The sequence below is a fragment of the Pangasianodon hypophthalmus genome, chromosome 13, assembly GCF_027358585.1.
Source record: "Pangasianodon hypophthalmus isolate fPanHyp1 chromosome 13, fPanHyp1.pri, whole genome shotgun sequence".
Classification (NCBI taxonomy): domain Eukaryota; kingdom Metazoa; phylum Chordata; class Actinopteri; order Siluriformes; family Pangasiidae; genus Pangasianodon; species Pangasianodon hypophthalmus.
The window spans coordinates 9048390-9071385 of record NC_069722.1 but is presented as its reverse complement, the minus strand read 5'-3'; the positions used below and the strand labels follow the sequence as shown (position 1 = coordinate 9071385).

Here is a 22996-nt window from a genome sequence, read left to right as displayed (position 1 = left end):
GTGGATGGCCAGGTCCGTGTGTGTCGCTTACCTGGGGAAGAGGTGGCACTAGGATGCACTATGGGAAGAAGGCAAGCTGGCAGAGGCAGTGTGATGCTCTGGGTAATGTTCTGCTGGGAATCTTTGGGTCCTGGCATTCATGTGGATGTTAGTTTCACACGTACCACCTACCTAAACATTGTTTCAGACCAAGTACACTCCTTCATGGCGACGGTATTCCCTAATGGCAGTGGCCTCTTTCAGCAGGATAATGCTCCCTGCCACACTGCAAAAATTCTTCAGGAATGGTTTGAGGAACATGATAGAGATCATGTTCATCAAAGAGATCAGGGTGTTGACTTCACCTCAATCCAATCGAGTATCTGTGGGATGTGCTGGACAAACAAGTCCGATCGATGAGGCCCCACCTTGAAACTTACAGGATTTAAAGGATCTGCTGCTAAGTCTTGGTGCCAGATACCACAGCACACCTTCAGGTCTTGTGGAGTCCATACCTCGACGGGTCAGAGCTGTTTTGGCAGCGCAAGTGGGACCTACACAATATCAGGCAAGTGCTTTTAATGTTATGGCTGATCTGCGTGTGTGTGTGTGTGTAAATTAGCATTTTTTTAATGGTGGATTGTGATTTCCACTACCGTAACTTTCAGCTTAGCGATTATTAAACCTTATTTTTCACATCATTTTGTTTTCCAAAATGTGTCGTGCTTCTGTTTATTATCACATTATCATGTGCTGACTATATCTGCTTTTATTAGCTATGGGTTGTGTGGAGGGGCGGGGCTTAAACAGATGTCTTCCCCGCTGGCCAATCGACAATGAATGACGTAAAAAAAAGGGGGGGTAACAAAAATGGGAGCTAATTCAAGATGGCGCGGCGCTGTAGTGCAAATTCAGAGTAACAACCGAGACAACAAAGAAAAAGACGGTTATATTAGCGGGTTGCTTGGCATTTTCCCTCAAAAATGGTAGCGCGTCAGTTAGGCTAACATTTATACGTTTAAAGCAATAGAGCTGCTTGAGCTCGGTGTTTAGAGAAGAGTGTGAAAGTGCTGTAGAAGGACTGACTTCACCCCCAGCTGCAGGTAAACAACCCGAGTCCTGACGCTTCTCTTAATCAGCACTATCTAACCTTCACAACTAACGTCACTTTCTAACTCCATGTATGTCATTTTGTCAAGAGTTTCTTTTTAATATAAATAATGTTCCTATGCTGTGAAGACAGTGACGTTGCCTCATAGTGTAATGTGAGCTAAATGCGCCTAAAATCTTTATTTAATGTTACACAGACTCCGAAATATATATATTTTTTTCCTGTCAGGTACACTGTGTACACTTTAGAAATAATTCTCTTATTAAGATATTGTTAAATATGATTTGCTTCAGATTTTCTATCACCGTATATCGTCTTCTCTTTTATCTTCAGGGAGTCAGCTGCTGTGCACGCGCTGCCAGAGTAACCTACTTTTTTTTTTCCCAGCTGTTGGTCAATACTCAGGATATGGAGACGTTTAGTCAGCAGAAATCAATACATCTCTGTACCATTCAGCTGTCTCACTTAGGAAGAAAAAAACATGATTAGTTAGCATTTCAAAGTTTGCATTTCATGTGGTGTATAGGTAACAAGATTCAAGACTTTTGTTTATTTGTCACTTACACAGTTATATACAATATATAACTTGGCCTACTCCTTCTTAGACTGTGCATTAAAAATAGGAAATGAATAAGAAATAAGTAGAAAAAAGACTATGAATAGTGCAAAAAAAAAGAGAGAGAGAGACTGAGTTACAAAAAAAATACAGTACGTTTAGAAAAATGTGTGTGCATCCTACAATAAGGCTGCCGTACAAAACATTAGGCAAAATCCTGAGGATAAATAGGCATGTCATGACCCTTTCTGTCTCCAGACTTGATCTGAATAAGACCATGCATGACATCTGGCAGAACTGCAGATCTCGGGAAGAAAGAAGGGCGGACATTACGACTCACAAGCTGTTCACAGAATATGCCATGTGAACGTAATGGTTATAAAGGCAAAAGATGGATATACAATTTAATAGAGAATATTTATAGCACATACAGAGCAGGAGATGCAAAATAATAATTTTTTGAAAATCCGCTGTATGTCTTTACATTAACAAGATGGCCATTGTTACTTTTCACTTGAAATCAAAGGAGCCTTTGTTGTGAAACCTAACACACTAAATGACCTGTTTCTTAAAATATTTCTGTTCACACACTAAACTAAGGGTATGCGATCTTTCTCACTCAAACTTGTGTTCTAAAAAAAATAGATCATAAATATGTGTGATTTTTATTAGTAATAATGTTCCCCCATTTGATTTATTTATTTGTTTTTGTTTATCAATAACAATTCATGGTTCATTATTTGTTCTGCGCCCTGTCCCCGTACGTCACTTAGCAAATACAAAATAACTCAGCATGCCAGATTTAGTATTTGATCGAAACAGTGATCAGCCAGTCGGTGATTTAGTAATGACAAATAGAGTATAGTACAGGACCATAGAGAGGCACTAACTACAGACTCTTAATTTAGTATTTCAAATAAATGAATGTGCTGACACTTGGGTGACTGGGTCTGCACACTTCAATTAAAATCTTTATTTAAATTTTGAATTTCACCTACACAAGCTAAAGTTTCTCAGGTTTCATTTCTGCACTGTATTCAGATGTGTTCAGCTTCACTGAAGCATTACATTTCATATATACTTGGTCTGAGTATGTAAAGCCACAGACCACCTATCCTGTTCACTTCTGTTTTATGACTAGGTTTCTGAAATGGATCAGCACACACAGTTAAACCTTTAAACCTCTATTAGATGTCCTTTATGCATGTTTTAGGCTCTTTTTGGTGTTGAAAGAAATAATATCTTACATTAATTCTCACTCTCTCTTTCTGTCTCTGTCTCTCTCTTTCTCCCTGTGTGTGTGTCTTTTATGTACAGCAGCAATGTCTCTCGTCGATCCGACCTCAGATACCACACCCTTCTTCTCCGATGACGAAGGGGAGGGGACAGATATAAAGGGGGAGGGGCAGTCAAATCAGCCGGAGCCAGAGTGTGCGAGTGGAGTGTCCAAAAACAGAGCGGTGATGACCGTGGCAGTCCTCTGCTACATCAACTTGCTGAACTATATGGACAGGTTCACTGTAGCAGGTATATATTACAGTAGACTGTAAAAATTTTTACAAGATGGAGTTTTTATTTTAAAGAAAACAAAGACAAAGCTGTAAAAATTCAAACAAATTGATGCCATTCTCCAAACAGCCTGCACTGATACTTCTTTCTGAAGTACCATGTCCAGTTATTGCCAGGTCTTGTGAATTCTGCAGAATTGTCTAAATAAAGAGAGAATGAATAGACTGGAAATTGGCAGCACTGAAATTACATGTCTTTTATTTTCAGACAGTGCTTTTTTTTCTTAGAACAGCATTCAGCATTACTCTGACCAGAAGTTACCCAAGGCTATTGATGTAGCACATGTGAGACTCACGGGATCTCCCTTTCAAATGGTGTAATACACAATCAATGTCACTGAACCCTTGAATGCCTGGGTCCCAGACAGCCAGAGCAGCTGTAATCTGGGACAGGGAGCTCTTTATAGGGGACACGTTTGACATGTGGACTCACAGTGTGTCATATTTATTTAATCAAGAAGTCGCATTTTAAATTAATTATCTTTTATAAATGAGCTCTGGCCAAGAAATGGATAAAACTAAAAGCTGTCTTGTTAAATTCAGATTTTCCTAATAAAGTGAACATATATATACATATGTATTTGTGCATATGTAGGAATATGAAGGAAGCTGACAGTAAATACCTTGTAATTTGCATCAAATTTGTAAATCTGGTGTCATTTCCTGTAGGTGTGCTTCCTGATATTGAAAAGTTCTTCAACATCAGTGATGGCAAATCTGGGCTGCTCCAGACTGGTGAGTTGATGATGATGATGATGATTATTATTATTATTATTATTATTATTATTATTAGGATCATGAAAGTATGTTCTATGAGTACCAAAACTAACTGTATCCCTGTTCTCTCAGTCTTTATCTGCAGCTACATGTTTCTTGCTCCTGTCTTTGGTTATCTGGGTGACAGGTACAACAGGAAGTTGATCATGTGTGTGGGCATCAGCTTCTGGTCTTTAGTGACTTTAGCCAGCTCCTACGTCGCCAAAGATGTTAGTAGCATAACTAAACCCGTTTCCTAATAGCGAATCATGTGTTTTAAATATGTTTGCATAGTAAACAATATCTAAGTCAAAGTATGCCTTGAAAGTATGTCTATGATAAAGTGACTGGTGTTGATTAATTGTTGTCTGTGTCTTTGTGTGACAGCATTTTTGGGCGTTGCTGCTGACACGGGGGTTTGTGGGGGTCGGCGAGGCCAGTTACTCCACCATTGCTCCCACCATCATCGCAGACCTCTTCATCAAGGAGAAGAGAACTGCCATGCTCTCTGTTTTCTACTTTGCCATCCCCGTGGGCAGGTGAGAGAAATACCAAGCTGTATACCAAAAAAAAAATCTAATTTATTGTTAAGAAATCCTGCAGCTTTACAGTTCCAGGATTTCTTAACACTAAATTAGATTTATTTATTTATTTATTTATTGGAAACGCTGCAACAGGTAACTTACACTTAGCTTATGAAAAGCTATGACCAAGAGCGATGAAATTCTGTGAATGTTTGATTTTTTTTTTGTATATGAATGTTGAGTATAGTGATGGTATGATAGAGTGTAGTATAGCAGTTATTAATTGGCATCTTAAAAATCATCTACTTACTCCCCCTAGAACCCATGGGAATATCCCTTTCAAAACTAATTTAAGCCTTAAAAATCATAGACATGACCGTGGGTCAGAAATCTTTTGAGGAACTAAAGGTTTCCTCTATTATGAGAGCGACACAGTTCCTGGATGACTTCCTGTTCTACATTTCCGTTGTAAATCGGAGACCGTGACCATTATGTAACGCCAAAGAAAAAACGCAACCAGCGTGACAGTAACATCATTTGAGCACATGGCAAGCATACAGCAACACAACTGAGGTTGAAATTGAAGATTTGTTGTTCTTTATTCAGAGTTTTTGTGCATGTCTGGAAAGTCTGTAAAAGTATGTCATTTGAACATAAGGAAATTCTGAACACATTTTGGGGAAAAGGATATACATGATGTCACATTAACACATTCTCAAGACATTAAAGTTCTAAACCTGTTGTCGTTCACTTATTCTGTGAACTTGTGCAACCTCTTTAATGCATATCACTTTTCATGTTTTCACTTTCTATGACACAGTTAACGGGACCTCATACAGAAAACATGTAGTTCTCATCAAGTTTAGTTCTGTAAAAGATTGCAAGATCTTGGCAGAAACATGCCTTGCCGGTTTGAAAAGGGGTTACTATGGAGTTGGCCTGCATTTTACCAATCAGTATTATTCAGGTTCTTCATCTAAAAAAAAAAAAAAGTACCTACTCCTCAGCCAAGGGTTCAGGCATTCACACATTTTCTCACATCTTTATAGATCTTTTCAGACTTTACCATATGATGGCATTCATTTATTCTCTCTTACTCTCTCTCTCTCTCTCTCTCCCTCCCTCTCCCTCTCCCCACACCTATTAGTGGCCTGGGCTATATAGTGGGATCAGCAGTGGATGAAAGGGCGAAAGACTGGCACTGGGCTCTGAGGGTAGGTTTGCTAGCACATCATGTTCCATTTGCAAACTTGCAGTTTCATTCTGATGCAACATTTGCACTTGTAATAACTTGCAATAACACCTCCATGCCTCTCTCATGTCTCTTTCTTTGTCAGGTGACGCCTGGTTTGGGTCTTTTAGCGGTAGTTTTGTTGGTGTTTGTGGTGCAGGAGCCCAAGCGTGGTGCTATAGAGGCTCGGCCCGAGCACACCCTGCACAGGACCAGCTGGCTCGCTGACATGAAGGCTCTCCTCAGGAAGTCAGTTGTGCAGCTTGCATATTCTGTACATTTCGTACTTTTAAATAAACTACAGTTGCCTTTTCACGCTATTCTGTAATCCTTGGTTCACTGCTTAGTCTACAGACTTTGCTTGACAGCGTATCTTGACATCTTCAATTATCAGTTCATTTTAGCACAGGCAACCTTTGAAAACTGCCAAACAACTAAAGCCATGCTGCCATTATAAGAACAGTTAATATTTGACACTATTGTCCATCTTTGCTGTATGTTCTTCTCCTTCTTGAGTCATTTCTCAAAAGCAGCAGATGAAAATTTTTGGAAATATTTGTCTTTGTCTTTGTTTTCACATATTCTCCCCGATTTGATCATTCATAAATTTTCACCCACTAGCTAACTCTCTCCATCACAGGACAATTACCAACTGGGAAGGGTAGAGCAAACACTCCACATCTTTTTGAACTGCTGCTCATGTTGCATCACAGGGCAGAGTAACACGCTCTGAGGAAAGAGCTATCTGCCCTCTTCCACATACTCCCAGATGCCCAGGAGTGGCTCGTGTCATTTTTTTTTTTGACAGGAGGGAGAGAGTATGCCACTCCTACCACCCAGAAAGCCTCTAGGCTCCAGGTTGTGGGTGGCTGTGTCATTGTGAGGATTCGAACTATAGAATAGAAATTGCGCGAATAGGGCGAATGCTTTTCTGTTGCACCATTTGGGAGCCCCATATACGCATCTTTTAACCGTACCCCATCTGTCTTTCTCTCTTTCTGCAGTAAGAGTTTTGTTCTGTCGACGTTTGGTTTCACGGCAGTGGCCTTCGTCACAGGATCGCTTGCTCTTTGGGCTCCTGCCTTCCTCTTCAGAGCGGCGGTCTTCACTGGAGAGAAGCAGGCGTGCATCCAGGAGCCCTGTGACACCTCTGACAGGTTACACTTGCGCGCACACACACACACACACGCACACAGAGGGAACACACGCTGTCACATTAATGCGTGCCTTGAACTCAGTGATATCTCAGAGTTTTACGGACACACAGTCCTTTTTCCAGAACTTTAAGCAGCATGAGACTGGAACTAGTAGTAAGATTTCTGATCATATGGGGCACAGATGTTACAGATGTTTTTAGTGCATTGCTGTTGTCAATTTAATATTAACAGTGTCAGTTCAGCCTCATCTTCTGCACCATAACACTGACACACTACTGTTGTCACGGTGACAGTTCCAGTTTGGTGAAAATGAACTTATTCTTTTGGTTTCTGTCTCGGCCAGTTCTTGTATTCTGAATGTGCAGAGTAGAAAACCCTTTACGTTCACACCCTCATTATGCCTCCTTTTTATTGTGGCACAGTGTCTGATAATTCTAATACCCTGCCTCTATTCTCTTTAGTCTGTATTTTGGCATCATCACGTGTGTGACGGGAGTGTTGGGTGTAGCGATGGGTGGAGCAGTCAGTCAGCGTCTGAGGAAGAGAACGCCACGTGCTGATCCGCTCGTGTGTGCTGCTGGCCTCCTCCTCGCTGCTCCCTTCCTCTATCTGTCAATCATCTTTGCCCAGGGCAGCACCATAGCTACCTACGTGAGTCTGCCTCACATTGCTACCAACATGTGCACAATCTTTATTTTTTTTCTCATTCTCACTCTCTCTGTTCTTTCTCACGTTTACATTTTCACACTTTGCACACACTGTATACACTTCTTTATGACTCATTTTTTTCCTCCTCATTCTCCATTTATGTTTTATTCTTTATCACTGGCTTTGTGCCTTGTATTTAAGTAAAGACATTAAGTAAAAAGATTAATATTCAAAAATGCATTGGAATACTAAATTAGCCTCTGGTGTCCTACTGCCACAGACTGGGCAAGCATTAACTATAGCAGTACACATTTATATCAACCACACAAGGTCAAGATTTTGTCTCAAAATAAAGATGTAACAATGTAAACCCATTATCTTATTATTAACTTGTGTCAGGCATATTTTTATTGGCACTGATATTTAGCTTCATTTTAGATTTCTTTGGTTACCCAGGAATTTATGTCCAATGCAGGCAGGCCAAATCCCAATTGGCTACCTTTTCACTATATACGTTTACTACTTAGGGTGCAATAATAGTGTTGTAGACTCTAAATAGTGTTCACATGATGAATAGTTTTGTCATTTGTAATGTAACGGCCACCAATGGCTGTCAAAAATAAACCCGGATATGCTCACTGACCACTTTATTAGGAACACAGTAGTTATCACATCTTATCATTCACACAGTTATCTAATCAGCCAATCATTTGGCAGCAGTGCATTGCATAAAATCGTGCAGAAATACATCTTGTAGCTTCAGCCTGCAAAACTGCCACTCACTGGGTGTTTTTGTTTATCACACCATTCTGTGTAACCTCTAGAGACTGTTATGTGTGAAAATCCCAACCGATATCTCAGACCAGCCTGTCTGATACTAACAGCGATGATGACAAAGACACTGAAATCATATTTTTCCCTGTTCTAATGTTTGATGTGAACATTAACTGAAGCTCTTGACCTGTATTGGCATGATTTTATACACTGAGCTGCTGCCACATGATTCAAGTCAAGTCAAGTCAAAATTTGCGCCAAAGTGCTGTACATCAAAACACAGTATGTAAAAGCATAAAAGGAAACGTGCATCATATGAAAAATAAACACACAAAATAGAGTCAGAGCAAATTGACATCAAAGCCTTAAACTGACATTAATCACGTGATTGGCTGATTAGATAACGGCATGAATGATTGGGTGTACAAGTGTTCCTAATAAAGTGGTTGGTGAGTGTATGTAAGTTGTTTATTCTTAACAGGCATTGACTGCAGTTACATTATTTCTGTAACCAAACCTCAAATGACACACTACTGAGTGTGTGCTGCAAAAAGTGCATAAAGTAGTTGGTGAGTGTGTAATATAGTGTATACATGTTGCTTTTTCTGCTTAAATAAAAAATGTATGCATAATTAAAATATATTTGAAAGCTGCATTTATTCAGACCCATTTGTTTGTCTTGCCAAAAAGTTTAAGAAATGCATTTTCTTATACTTTTTCATTAGGCGATGAAAAGTAGAACATTAGACCTTAAGTAAAACAAAGTGCTTTTTGTTTTTGAATATGCCAAATATTACAAAAATTCAAATCGTATTTCAGATAGAAAATGATATTTATTGGGTGCTTGTGTGCGTGTGTGTGTATGTATCTGTGTTGTAGATTGAATGCTGCACCTTTGCCTCCTTAGATGTGGCAATGTCTTAGAATGAACTTTGTATATATTTCTTGTTTGACTCAGGTCTTCATCTTTTTTGGTGAGATGTTCCTCTCGATGAACTGGGCCATTGTGGCTGACATCCTGCTGGTGAGCTTCCTCCACTACTTTCTCATATTTATGATAAGCTGAGGCATGCCATTAAAGATTTATCACATCTCTCTCTCTCTCTCTCTCTCTCTCTCTCTCAGTATGTTGTCGTCCCCACACGGCGCTCCACCGCAGAGGCTTTCCAGATCGTTGTCTCTCACCTGCTGGGAGACGCAGGGAGTCCCTACCTCATAGGAGTAGTACGTGTCACTGTGACATACACACAATGAACTACACAGTATATTCTGTTGAATCGCTTAATAATTCACTCATTTTCTTTGCCTCTGTTAGGTGTCAGACTCACTGAAGCAGGCGGACTCTTACATGTGGCAGTTCCGCTCCTTGCAGATTTCGCTCCTGCTCTGTTCTTTTGTTGCTGTGGTGGGCGGGGCCTTTTTCCTGACTACAGCCCTTTTTATTGAAGAAGACCGACACTGTGCCGAGAACTATGTTCCCTCAGGTGAGTGGACTACTTACTAGGAACTCTAAAATGATTTGTGCTTCTTTTGGTATCTGTATTTATTCAGCTACCATCACTCGTTAATCAAGTGCAAACAATGATGCCATAGCCATCCGTGGCTGGGAGTCCAAAAGAGCAAAATTGGCCGTGCTCTCTGGGTTTTGAAAGATGGCGTACTCTCTCTCTCCCCTATCAATCACAGCGACACTAGCCAGTCGTGGGTGTCTGTGAGCTGATGCATGCAGAAGGAGCGGATAGCTATGAGTGTATGCTATGAGTGTGTTATGCTGCTTGGTGACGCAGCACAAGCAACAGTTTGAAAAGATGCATGCTTTGCTGGCTTCACTTTTCTTGAAGGAAGTACGTGATAGCCTTAACTCGCCTAAGCTGGTATTTGTCATATGACAGGGGAGACCTAACCGGGGGGGGGGGGATTCGCCACGAATAATTTAGGGGGAAATCAGGGGGGGAAAAAAACAAGAAAATACATAAAACAACATTTACACTCTAACAATAAATGTCTTAGGATGATATGGATATGAAAAACATCTTACCAAACATCTTACCATGTCATATTTCCAACTTTGCAAAAGCAAAGTAATTACACTTTCCTAAATGTTTTGTGGTACCCAGGTACAGTCCCCTCTGAAAGTTTTGGAACAGCAAGGCCAATCCTTTTGTTTTTGCTATACACTGAAGACATTTGCTTTTGAGATCAAAAGATGAAAAAGACAATAGAGCACAATTTCAGTTTTCATTTCCTGGTATTTACATCAAGATGTGTTAACCAACTTGGAACTTTGAGCACCTATAAATCGGGTGCTCTGCTACCAAAGGTGTTATGTTCTAAGTTATTTAACACATCTAGATGTAAATATCAGGAAATGAAAGCTGAAATTCTGATCCATCATCTCAAACCCAAAGGTCTTTGGTATATAGCAAAAACAGAAGAAATCCACAGAAATAAATTGGTAAAATAAATACTCTGAGAAAGTAGTTCCTTCTCTGAAAGGAAGAATTACACAGATTCGTAGTTTGATTTACAAATATATTTGAGTGAAAAATTAAGGAGTTCTACAAAAAAATGTTCTACATTAAAGTTTATTGACAGAGTTCAAAAACTTCTCTTGAACATTCATTATAACTGAGTTCTGAGTACACAGGTTTTCTGTTCATTTCTTAATACAGAGAAATGTGTTAATTCTTATCAGCCACGGATGTGGTAGATAAAGATTATTCCTTTAATGTGCTACAGTATTACAGCTAAGTGTGAAATGTCATATTTGTTTTCTCTAGTTGATGCACCAATTATTGTCCCTAAGAGAGGAAGATCCACCAAGGTGTCTGTGTCGAGTGTTTTAATTTGAGCAAATGAGGACATGGAAGAATCTAGAGAATGCTCACCTCACTGGGGGAAGTAGATGGATGTAGCTGAGCTTGACACCACTGCTGGAGTAGTGTGGGATGAATAGAGTCACTGATTGAACTTTCACCCCTTCAGGGATTTTTAGGATAATTTATTATGTTATGTTTGTTATTAACACCTTTATCATTTTTGGGAACATGACTAACCATCAGGAAGTGTGACATGGCACTTCTGAAGGACTTGCTTTCCTGGAAGAAATGTGCTGTCCAGCATTTAGCATTCTAGCATTCAGAGAAGAGCTGTGTCTCTTACTGAGGAAAGCTGAGGACTGTGGAATTATGGGAAATGGTCTGGAAGAACACATGTTCTGGGAAGGACTTTTTCTGTGAGTGAAGAAGCACAAACTGTGTTTTAAACCTCAAGCTAAAAGGAGGAGATTTTAACCTTTTGTTTTATTAACCATTTAGAGACTAAAGTAAATTAACAGATATCATTTTACTGTAATCACACTACATAATCATAATGACATGACTATGCATTGATGTGTAATGTTACATTACCTGGAAGACCTTTATACATGCTATAATATTTCAACACATCACACATATTAGTCAAGGTCTAGCTGATTTTTTGTTCAGATTAAAAACCAGATAGAAATCAAACACCTACCCCTCTGCTTCTGCCCAAGCGTCTGATTTTTATTATTCTGAATATTAAAACTTGCCCTGATTCTTAATTGAAATCGAATGCAGTCAGTGAGAAAACAGCAGATCTTCAGGATGTGCCACTTAAATGAATAAATTCATTCCTTTTTTTATTTATTTTTTTAAGAAGACTGTGGTGTTTGTACAAAACGTTTTACTGATCTGGAGAAACTGTAATTTGGGAAGGATCAAGTTTGACAAAGCATGTTTCTTTTTTAAACATTAAATTAAGCTTCAGCTCATGTGTGTTTGTGGTCTTTTCTGTTCATGTAATGTGAATGTTGTATACTATTAAAACTCTCAGCAGCAGTATTATACTAGTCCATAAACTCATAGTCTTAAACTTTGGCTTTTAACAAGTTATTTTCTGCTCTGTCCTTAGCAACCACCTTTCCAGCAGTGTTACTCATCCTGCCTCTTTCTCTCTCTCTCTCTCTCTCTCTCTCTCTCTCTCTCTGATGGGGAGCATGATGTTGTCTTCAGTTGCTGTGGTTTCCTGTTTGTAGGTGGGAGAAACAGGTTCGGTAAATTTCTCACTACATTGCAAATTAGCCGAGCAAATGCAACATGAAAACAGTTCTCGACTACTCTGAGCTGTAGTGGTATGGTGATGATTTATGCAACTGCTTTAATGCAAGTGTGAGGTGTGTGTGCATTGAAGCTAAATGTCATGAGTTTGGCAGCTGAGACGGGAAACTCTGAAAAGAGGCATAATCTGATATTTCTGTTCATTTTTGTTCATTTTTCTTAAATCAACCAACCCTGTGATAGGTGGCTATTACTGAGTTGTTTAATAAAACAGCACTCCATTTCATAGTAAAATTTAATAAATTCTCACTTTTCTTCAGAAAAGAGAAATGGTTACATGGAGGTTATGATCTCTGCATGATCGTTAGTACACAGTATGATTCTGTGTAATAAGCGGTGGTTATCTGATAATAAAAGGAAAATGTAGGTTACCTTGTGGTGCTTAAGTAACGAAAGGTATTCAATTCAGTGTTTGTTTTAAAGTATATAACAAATGACATCTCTGAAGTTTGTTAATTTTGCTTGTGTGTATTGTGTACTGTAAACTTAAGTGTCTACATCAAGTGTGGAAAATAATGAGACTAAATACAAAGCACAAGCAAAAACAAACAAACAAAAAAAAAGTTCATAGGGAGAAGGGCAGAGCTGAAGCCAGGCAGATGAATGAGCAAGAAACAACTCAGAGAGATTAGCTTAGAAACTGGAGGTGGAGGCTGCGACGACATTGAGAAAGAGCCTATGAGGAGCGAGAGGCTGAGCGAGAGAGAGCGGGCACAGGAAAGATAAAGAAAGAAAAAGTTTAGGGATGGCCTATTTCTCTACAACACTCATCTATGACTGTGTAAATAGACTATGAACTGTTTGGACTGATGAGAGAAAAGTGTTGAAAGTCAGACAAGAGCAACAAGAGGCTTAGGTGTAGATGAAAAGTGGGAGAACCAAGATGGTGAAACTCAGAGTGTGAACTGGTGGTGAATTTGCTCTGGTGTGTGACGCGTGACAACTGGCCTCTGGTTCGGCTCAGCACCCTGACAGGCAGATCCTACCCCGTGCTGCGACGGTGCCGGTAAGTCTTTTTAACTTTTGGTCATACTGTAATTTTTGTTAAAAGTGCACATTTTGCTTCATGCACTGTTTGGGGTCAGAGAGCAACTTTAAAACAATACTGAGTAAGATTTTATTCAGTAACTGCTCCCAGTGGCTGCTCCCAGTTCACCATCACTATCAGCTTCATCAGCTTTACATGAGCAGTCTGGTATACAAAGGTCATTTGGTGGGCAAATGGTCTAGCCAGTGGTACACCACAACAAAGTCTGTTAAGGAAACCTCATTTTCACATATATTTCTTCTTTCTTTTGTTGCCACTGAAATAAAAATGTATTATATTGTATTTATGTCTGAACTGTACATGATTCATTTGATTAAAGCGCATAATAGTAAATGTGATTTCCTAAACAATCATTGATGCATTTCCTTTTCTTTTCTTGATTTCTCTTATTTCATTACCATTTTATTACGTTAATGTTATAAAAATGTCTATAGTAACACTCCACAGTGTGGGCACTCAGTAAGCATTGATTCAGATTGGCCTTGGCATTTAGAAATGCTCAGGGTGGCACAAAATGGAGGTGGATATGCTGCGGCCCTGGTTTTTGGGGTTTGGGTGAAAGAGGCCGTGCAGATGTAGGTGTAACAGAGAGGCCTAGGCCGAGTCAATTTCTTGTGATGTACTTTTTTTTCTCCTTTTTCTCATCTAACTGCAAAATACAGGAAATCCGTTTCCTGGCAATGAACGCACTCACATGCATATAGACACAGCAGCATAGGCTGAGAACTGCAATGGCACTGATGCCACGAGATTAATTAGATTATGAAACTGTTAAGGTGTAACTACAGTAATTTTGTCTTCAGATATTGATGTCGCTTCATTGCATGTATTTGACTAGAAAGGTTTACATGAAAAAGTACGTAAACCCCCCAAAAAGAAATATTCGTGCTATTTAAGAAAGAAAAAGTAATTAAAAAGTAACTAAAAAAAGAGCAGTCATGCAACAGTTACCAATAAATTATATTTCTGAAGACAGCGCTACTTCAGAGACAGAAGAAAATCGTCAGACAACGAGCAGGCAGAACTTAAAAAAAAAAAAAAAAAAAAAAAAACTGCCTCAGAGGCAGCTTTGTATTTTTCCAAAAAAAATGTAGTTGATAGATAATTTAACTATCAATCAGGATGAAAAATCCAAAAAGTGAGCTAGTATTAATAACCATCTAGCGACCGAACAAGCTAAGGCTAGCAATTATAAAAGAGTTTATGATTTGTATAACGTATGGTGCTAGGTAGCTTTCTGAGCATTTAGTTTGCTAAAATTAACAATCATATTAGTTGTCAAGAATGATTGCTATTAACACTCCCAAACAAGCTAATGTTGATGATCAAAAATCTTAATAGTTTATATACAGCATGGAGCTAGGTAGTTTTCTGTCCATTTTTGTAGTTTAATATCACTACTGGAAAAAAAAAGAACAAGCATGCTAGTTACCAAGAATGTTTGCAGTTAACACTAACTAGCCATTTAGCTGATTAATAATCTAAGCAAAACACTCTATGGTTTATATACCTTATGACCATAAAAAAATTTTTTTCCAACACCATATAAATGGTGACAGTCTGACTATTTTTACAGTGCATCAAAAAAATTAAAAGACAGCACTTCCTAGCTGGGGAATGAACATGACGTTCAAAAAGCTAGCTTTGTGATTTTCCTCTGGCCTCCAAGGTAGAGCTGTCCTCAGAACAATTGTCATCAATTCTGCACATGAGCGAAAAAGAGCCCTCACTCATATGAGCAGTAAACATGCTCCAAACAGCTGCTCCAAATAGCTTAAATGCTCATTTTAACCCTCTAAACCCTCTCCTTGTATCTTAAAGCATTTATTCAGTAATTTAAGTGAAACTGATGTAGTAAAAAGGATGAGATGGTTTCTGGGACTTCACTTTGTTCAGCAGGCATGTTCGTTACATCTGTAAGTTAATGATTAAGATTCAAGATTTTTATTTGTCACATATACAATTATATACAGTATATTACTTGCAGTGAAATGGAAACCTGGCCTACTCGTCTTTAGACTGCATTAAATAGTAAAGTAAAGTTAAAATTTAAAAATCAGAAATGAATAAGCTTGAAGAGGCTGTGAGAAAAGTGGTTCGTCGCTGCAAACGAAAACTCTGCTGGAAGCTACAGAAAAGCCACCAGTGGTCAGACATGCTGCTGTAACATGCAGAAGCGTGCTCTCTCAACCTAAATAATAAAAAGAAAGACATACAAGCGCAGATTTACAATGAGCTAAATGTAAAATGGGGTTGTAATTAAGACAGTTCACAATACCTCTGCACCGACGAGAATAATCATGTACCTCGGAGGACGAGTGTAGAAGTGTTTTGTCTCACGTCTTTCTCAGATTTTAAGACTGATCGGTATTTTTTTTTAAAATGATACAACAAGTTAATTAAAATGCTGAATAATTTCTCAGGTATGGATTCCACTGCACTTTTGACTGTGGTAGGTGTGGCAGTTGTTGTGCTGTTCATCATCCTGACTGGTCTTTGCTTGAACTGCAAAGGAAACAGCCAACCAAGTAAGATAAGAAATAAATGATGTGCACAAACCAGATCCTTCTATCACTTGAAACACCATATACAGTAAATATTAACTCAATCCTTCCCTTAAAGCATTGTGTAATAATACTTTTTCCTTTGTTTTCTTTTAGTATATATAAGACAACAACATGATCCACACAACAGTTATGCACCGTAAGAGATGATCTAATCACTGATGTTCTACTTCACCTTTTCCATTCTGCTTTGGTCATACTTGTCTATGGGTTCTTCAAGTTTTCTCTCTGGAAAAACATTTAACAGTTCTAGAGGCTTTCCTTTCCAGAAAGGGTTCCAAGTAAAAGACCTTTAGACAACTAGAACCCAAAAACCCCTTTTTAACATTGTATCCGTGCATCCTGCATTCTTCTACTGAGATTCAGCTTTGCCATTTTTAATCATCGTATTCTGTTTTTTTGCACACAAATAATAAAGACTATGAATGAACACCTTTTAGCTTCAAACCTTATCTTGCTTCTTGTATCAGATTTTTTACTGTCTTCCATCATTTGTGGCTAGGTGACGTTGGCATATACTTGTGTTTGTGTGTACTAGGTCTCATATATCTCTCCCTTCTTACAGGAGCCAAGGTTTTACAGTTGTCCGCCCCTGTAAGTAAAAAGAAAATAATAATAATAAAAAAAAAATTAAAAACACTTAAATGTTAATTTTTTTTTTACAAACTTAAAACAAGGCACATCTTAATGTAGAAGTCCTAGATCTTTTGACACTGTTAACAACAGAGCAGGTCTAGATCTAGATTCCTAATGATCAAAGCAGCGACAAATTTCCGGAAATGATGTATGAAACTTTTAGAAGAACAAGACTCAAAATGGAAACCTTCTCTGGGATTTTAAGATTAAGCTGTGATGAATTACATTAGTACCACATTAGTACATTAGTACCCCATCTTCTCTCATTCATGTCATCTCTTTCATGTCATTCAGGGAAAAAGGAATTGTGTTGAAAATATGTTTGTTGGAATGAGGAAGAGCCTTAATATTAACATAGAATAAGAGGTCCAAGTGAAACGCAACAATTTACAATCCCGACAGGAGTATGTAGCATGTATGAGGGCTGGACCGAAATTCCTACCTTCAGTGTGGTCAGTAAAAAATACACTCAACAGCCACCCATCTGCTGAAACTGTCTGCAGTGGAGTGACTGGCAGCGCCGGCACGTTAACGTAGCGTTCCAACGTCCCTGTCAAACATTTGATGCACAGTTTGATTCATTATAGACTGCACAAGGTGGCATGGTGGCACAGTGGGTAGCGTTGCTGCCTCACATCTCCAGGGTCCCCAGTTTGATTCTGAGCTTGGTTACTGTCTGCGTGGAGTTTTGCATGTTCTCGCTATGTTCATGTGGGTTCCTCTGGGTTCTCCAGTTTTCTCTCACTTCTCAAAAACATACCAGCAGGTGAATTGACTAAGATAAATGCCCCTAGGTATGAATGAGTGTGTGCATTTTTCCAGCTAGACTTAATGGGGTGAAAGTGCACCTAACTGCTTTTGCGTCGCTGCACGTGCTTCATTGCCAGTTATTGGGCAAAAAGCAAGCTTGACTTTTTTTTCTTTTTTTTTAACCACAAAAATTTACAGCGTGTAGTTTTCTCATTCCAGAAAATTTCTTCAAATACAATTCATTTTTTCCATCAGTATATTTGCAGATAAGCCTTTATGAGCATATTATTTGTGCAGTTTAACATAATTATTGTGATTTGTTTAGGCAGAAGGTATAAACAGAAATGTACTATTTGCATCAAATTTATTTCCAATTCGCATTAACTTGACTACTGGTTTTCACATGTGAATTATGTTGTTAGGTAGCTTGCTAGCAACCTTGGATCCAGGTTTATACAATGTATTAGATTAACATTAGCTTATCAGTGCTTAGTTTTAGTTACATGTTATAATGTTTAGCCTAACAGACATTAGCTAGACACTAAAGTTAAAGACACCTAGCTTCTACGGGAGAGGTTAAATTAGCTAAGCTAAATACATAGCTGGCATCATTAGTGCAGTGCTGTGTTTGTAGCTGGCTAGCTTAGCTATGATGCTTTAAAAATCTTTAAGGTGTGCCTTTATTAACATTGTTACACATGCACGCTTCTGTTCTTGGTGTTTTTGGGGTGTAAGTAGCTATACTGTGTGAATAGCAATGGTCACAGAGAATAGCTACTTACACCCCAAAAACACCAAGAACAGAAGTGTAAGCATTGCTATTTTGACAGAAAACCGTAAATAGACAAGCTGTATTTCTGAATTTAATAAGACATTTTTGATGACAGCAGCTGATTTCCTCCATTTCATCTCTTAGACGGAGAGACTCCTCCTTGCCCTGGCATATCAGTTCATCCTTCTCAACACCAGCACATGACGTGAGTCTGCTCTCCATCTATGAACACACATTCACTCTTGTAAATTATGCACATGAGCCTCATGTTGTCTCTGCTTATCAGTTCTCCATTGCTGACTGATGTGAGGCGGAGCTCTGCTTGTCCCTCCTCTGATGGTGAGATTGCAGCAGTCATCGTTTTCTTTGGAACACTTGCTTCCTGTACATTCACACAAAGAGATGTGCAACCTTTAGTGTCAAGTGTCAAGTCAAGTGGAGTTTATGGTCATTTCCACCATATACATTCAGTTAGTACATAGTGAAATGAAACAACGTTTCTCCAGGACCAAGGTGCTACATAAGACAGAACAACACAGAACTACAAGGGACTACATAAATTTATACATAGGTTTAAATTTATTTATTTATACTTTAGGTTTAAAAGTTACACTGCAATGCAAATGAAACTGTTATCGGTTAGAGTGTTTGAACTATTTGTGTTTGAACTCTTTGTTTAATAAGGTGGAAGCCAGAGTGATTACATCAACCAAAATGGTGAGGGCAAAAATAATTACTTATTGCTCTTGTCTAGTTGTTGAATAAAATTTGAGCAAGAGGAAGTGTGTTATGGGTTGAATGTGCTGATTATATGTTGTGTCAGTAGTGGACAATGATGCAGTAAGCTATGAGCAGCCTCCTGAAAAGACTACAGACTATCCGGACTATCTGTAAGTTCATGTTTATTTCTTACCTCCAAAATTCTGACTGAATTGATAAATAAATACATACATATCTTCCACATGCCTGTCTCATTTTATTACATTTCTATAAATGCTCATGTAAACATGATTGGATTTGCTCTTTTTAGGGACGTGTTACCAGATGACCAAAATGTGTCCCAGCAGAATCTCGCCTCTTCGTTGAATTCAGGTTAGTTGAAGAAAAGTCCACAGTTTTTTTCTCTTTCTTTCTTTCTTTCTTTTATTTTTCACTATTAAGGCTTAAAACAAAATCTTAAATCACATAAAGTTTTGCAAGAAACAATGCAAAAAATCAGCCAGGGTTTGATACCAGAACACAGTTGCAAAAGTTTGCACACCCCATAGGAGATAGATATATATATATATATATATATATAAAATTAATTGTGTAATGGTTTGAATTTCTAGTGTGTATGGTTGTTTTTCCTGCAGTATTTTCCTGCAGTATTTCCTGCAGTGCTGTGTAACCATGTTCTTCTAATGTTGTTTCGTGATTTTTTTTCTTCCATTCCTATCTGTTCTTTTTGTTTTAACATCAATCTACCCAGGGACAGCAGATGAAAATGATCTATTTGGCTAAATCTGACATATTTATATCATAAATACTCATGGTGATTAATGTGTATTGTTCCTTTTAAACAAATAAATATAGTAAAGTCATTTAAGAAGAATTAACAAGAAAGTGTTAGTTTTCCAAGACATTCTTTTATTATAGCAAAATTATATTATTATATATTAAGATATAATATATATTATATATTAAGATAATAGTGATCGAAGCAATATCAGTTCAAACGTTTGCCTCTCCCTTTCTGAATGTGATGTAAATAATTCTTTATACCCAAGCTCTGTTGAATTTTCAAATCCAGAAGGTGTTGATTAATTTTCTATAACAGCTGTTCTAACAACAGGAAGTTCTAACAGTTGCGGCTTCAAGGTTTAAATTAATGCATGTTCTAATATGTTATCGTTTCTATAGTAACATTCGTTTCACATTGACTATGGTGTTGTTATTTAACAAAGAAAAACATATAATCGTTGATATGTTGAATTTTTCTGTACACAGACAACCCTCAATCCTTCGAATATACATTTATCAATTCTAATCCCGTAATATTTGCACTATTTCATGATTAAAGAAATCATGGAGGAAAAACAAGGTGAGAAAAAAAATCATTCCCCGTTGTTCTTGTCTTTAAGATTTGATTAGCTTGTTTTGGAGAATGTGTGTTTTGGGTTTTTTAGATTCACTCAAGGTCATGACACAGCTTGGACTTCTATCTTTTTGTTCTTTTCAAACAATTTTTCTGTTGTTGTTGCCATATGATTTGAATTGCTGTCTTGCTCCAGGATGCACCAATATTTCATTTTTTTACATTTTTGGATATTTTAGATCCAGGTAATTATTTTAATATTTTATCATGGGGAATGCAAACTTTTGCACTTTTTAAAAATATCACATACATTTTGTTTGTGATCATGTATTTGATCACATGGAAAAACACATGTGATAATGATATAAATAAAACTACATGCCCTACATGTGTGTGAAACATTACGTGCGGTATCTAAAAGTCACGTAAAATTCACACACTAAACGTGTAAGGCGATATAATGTATGAGCTTCTCAGAACAAATGAACGCAGCTCTCAGTACTGTGGTGAACTCAAAAGGTCCTTGTGGTTTCTATGCTGATTTTCTAGGGCAGAGTTACCAGAACATTGAAAATGATGACAACGATGATGATTCAGGTAGGATATGGGCTGGAGTTATAGGCCTGTCCTAGTGACTCATCACACTCTGCACAATGTAACACAAACTTCATTTAATCTGTTCAAATGTTCGTGCTCACAGACAGTCAGCATTATATAAATGTCAACGAGGACAGAGTACCTGCAACTGAAACTCCTGGTAAGTTTGAAGATGTCTACTTCACACTCTTTCTTTATACATGACCTTCACTTTGAGGTCTTGGACCTGTGCTTTGGTTTGGAGGACTTTTACAGAGTTTGGAGTAGTAGCTGGAGGTTTTCCAGGATGTTTAGATCCACTAGATCCTCAATGGTCGTAGTGGTGGCTCATTGGTTAAGGGTTTAAGCTAGTACCTGGAAGGTTGTGTGCTCACATTCACAGAAATGGGCCCATGAGCAAGGCTGTTCATCGTCAATGGCTCATCTGTATGTTTGGCTTGTATTCCAGTCCAATTGTAAGTTTCTTTGGATAATACCACCTGCCAAATGACCAACTTAAATATTGCGTTCTGGTTCTGCAGATAAAGATCACTTGTATCTTCACTACCTCTACAAATGGAAGAGAATAATTGTCTGGGCCACTGAGAATGTTTACATTTAACTATATGGCTCCTGAGTGGAACAGCAGAATAGTGTTTGCCCTACCATCAGGAGATTGTGAGTTCAAATCTTAAAGATGCCCCAGTCATCTACGCCTGGGAGTGAAGGGAGCAAAATTGGCCATGCTCTCTGGGTAGGAGGGATGGCATACTCTTTATCTCTTGACAATAAGTAGCCAATAGCAGGCGAACTACGAGCTCTTGTATGCAGAAGAGGGTAGATAGCGCTTTCCTATATTATGCTGCCCTGAATCATAAATAAACATACAAATTAATAAGTTCATTTAACTATTGTGTTTCCTTCCAGTTGGCTCACTTGGGAGCTGCAGCAGTGACGACCAGGGCAGCTCTGACTACGTAAACGCTCCTAACCACGGTAAGCTTCAGATTCTTTGCTGATAATGATGAGACTTTCTTTATTCAGTGTAAGCCCGTTATGAGGGTATACGATGCACTTTCATAGCACATGCAATATAGACACTTATAAAAGTTATTTACTTCAGCTTTCTCTCTCTTCTTTCTGGTCCTGCTCCAGTTAACTTCCACCTGGGCTGATTAAAAATACCAAGACTTGAATCACCATCAGATTATACAGAAGCTTCACATTGTGTCTATACCACATATTTAAATGTGGACAAAAATGTTACAGATGGACAGAATAACCTTAAGAAATTTATTCTGTAAGAAAATAAGAACCATTTAATTATATTTCACCATACTTTTTCCTATGTCCTGTTGACAGGATTTGCTGACAATTCCTGAGAATATTATCTTTTACTCACATATTTTCTGACTTAAAACATGAGGGTTTTTTTTATTTTACATTTTTATTATAATTGCGATGAAATCAGTTGTTCTTTGGCTATTGTATGTAAAATAATGTAATGCTCTGTAACTTTGTTGCCTGATAACTGAAATAAATTATGCACCACCAAACACGTTTCTCCATCACTGTGAGTCTCAGATAAGGGTCTTGCTTATGGCAAGACAAAGCCAAACTGTTTAAAGCAAGAAGTCCCCAACTCTGGTCCTGGAGGACCTCCAGGATCAGGTGTGTTGGGAGCAGGGAAAACACTGCACTCAGTGGTAAAATCCAGGGAAACTGGCCTAGGTGTGCCAAAACCTTTATTCGTTTATTAATTTATGATGTAATTAATTTGTTGCCAATGATGTGAATTCTGCATTATTTTCCTATCTGGTCGTTTGAGATTATCAAGTGGATTATCATTTACAGGGAAACCAGACAAGGAATATCTTTTATTCTGCATACTGATGCTGCCTGAATGATATCTTTATGAAGATGTCTCTCTTGCACCCCCTGTTCAGAAAGTGTGAAATCACACATGCTGGGCTTGATTTTTTTTTTTTTTTTTTCATCTTAATAAATGCGTTGATTACATTAGAACTTGAATTCATATAACAAATCTACCCTTCAAGAGAATATTGCACATTATTCAAATAAAAAAAGAAAAACATTTCTTCAGCATTTCTCTATTGTTCTTTTTTT

At 38.1% G+C, this 22996-nt stretch overlaps 2 protein-coding genes across 5 annotated transcripts; both read left to right on the top strand.

Annotated features, from left to right (window-relative positions):
- The first annotated feature begins 422 nt into the window (after positions 1–422).
- spns1 (SPNS lysolipid transporter 1, lysophospholipid) lies at positions 423–12100 on the top strand. 3 transcript variants are annotated; one of them, XM_053239448.1, is made up of 13 exons: positions 423–547; positions 2967–3173; positions 3884–3949; positions 4064–4200; positions 4358–4509; positions 5642–5708; positions 5832–5974; positions 6730–6882; positions 7344–7533; positions 9263–9328; positions 9430–9528; positions 9620–9788; positions 11085–12100. In XM_053239448.1, the coding sequence occupies exons 2-13, from the start codon at positions 2969–2971 to the stop codon at positions 11153–11155; spliced, it is 1518 nt and encodes a 505-aa protein (XP_053095423.1). In that variant the 5' UTR covers positions 423–547; positions 2967–2968; the 3' UTR covers positions 11156–12100. The 3 variants fall into 3 exon arrangements, with proteins under 3 accessions (XP_053095423.1, XP_026772326.1, XP_026772324.1); XM_026916525.3 differs by lacking the exon at positions 423–547 and adding an exon at positions 831–1082; XM_026916523.3 differs by lacking the exon at positions 423–547 and adding an exon at positions 831–1082 and having other exon boundaries at positions 2964–3173.
- A 137-nt stretch (positions 12101–12237) lies between these two features.
- lat (linker for activation of T cells) lies at positions 12238–22425 on the top strand. 2 transcript variants are annotated; one of them, XM_026916527.3, is made up of 13 exons: positions 12238–13452; positions 15918–16022; positions 16155–16197; positions 16624–16652; positions 18361–18421; positions 18503–18555; positions 18901–18933; positions 19043–19106; positions 19247–19308; positions 20843–20890; positions 20994–21050; positions 21797–21865; positions 22025–22425. In XM_026916527.3, the coding sequence occupies exons 2-13, from the start codon at positions 15920–15922 to the stop codon at positions 22042–22044; spliced, it is 642 nt and encodes a 213-aa protein (XP_026772328.1). In that variant the 5' UTR covers positions 12238–13452; positions 15918–15919; the 3' UTR covers positions 22045–22425. The 2 variants fall into 2 exon arrangements, with proteins under 2 accessions (XP_026772328.1, XP_026772327.1); XM_026916526.3 differs by having other exon boundaries at positions 19040–19106.
- The last annotated feature ends 571 nt before the right edge of the window (positions 22426–22996 follow it).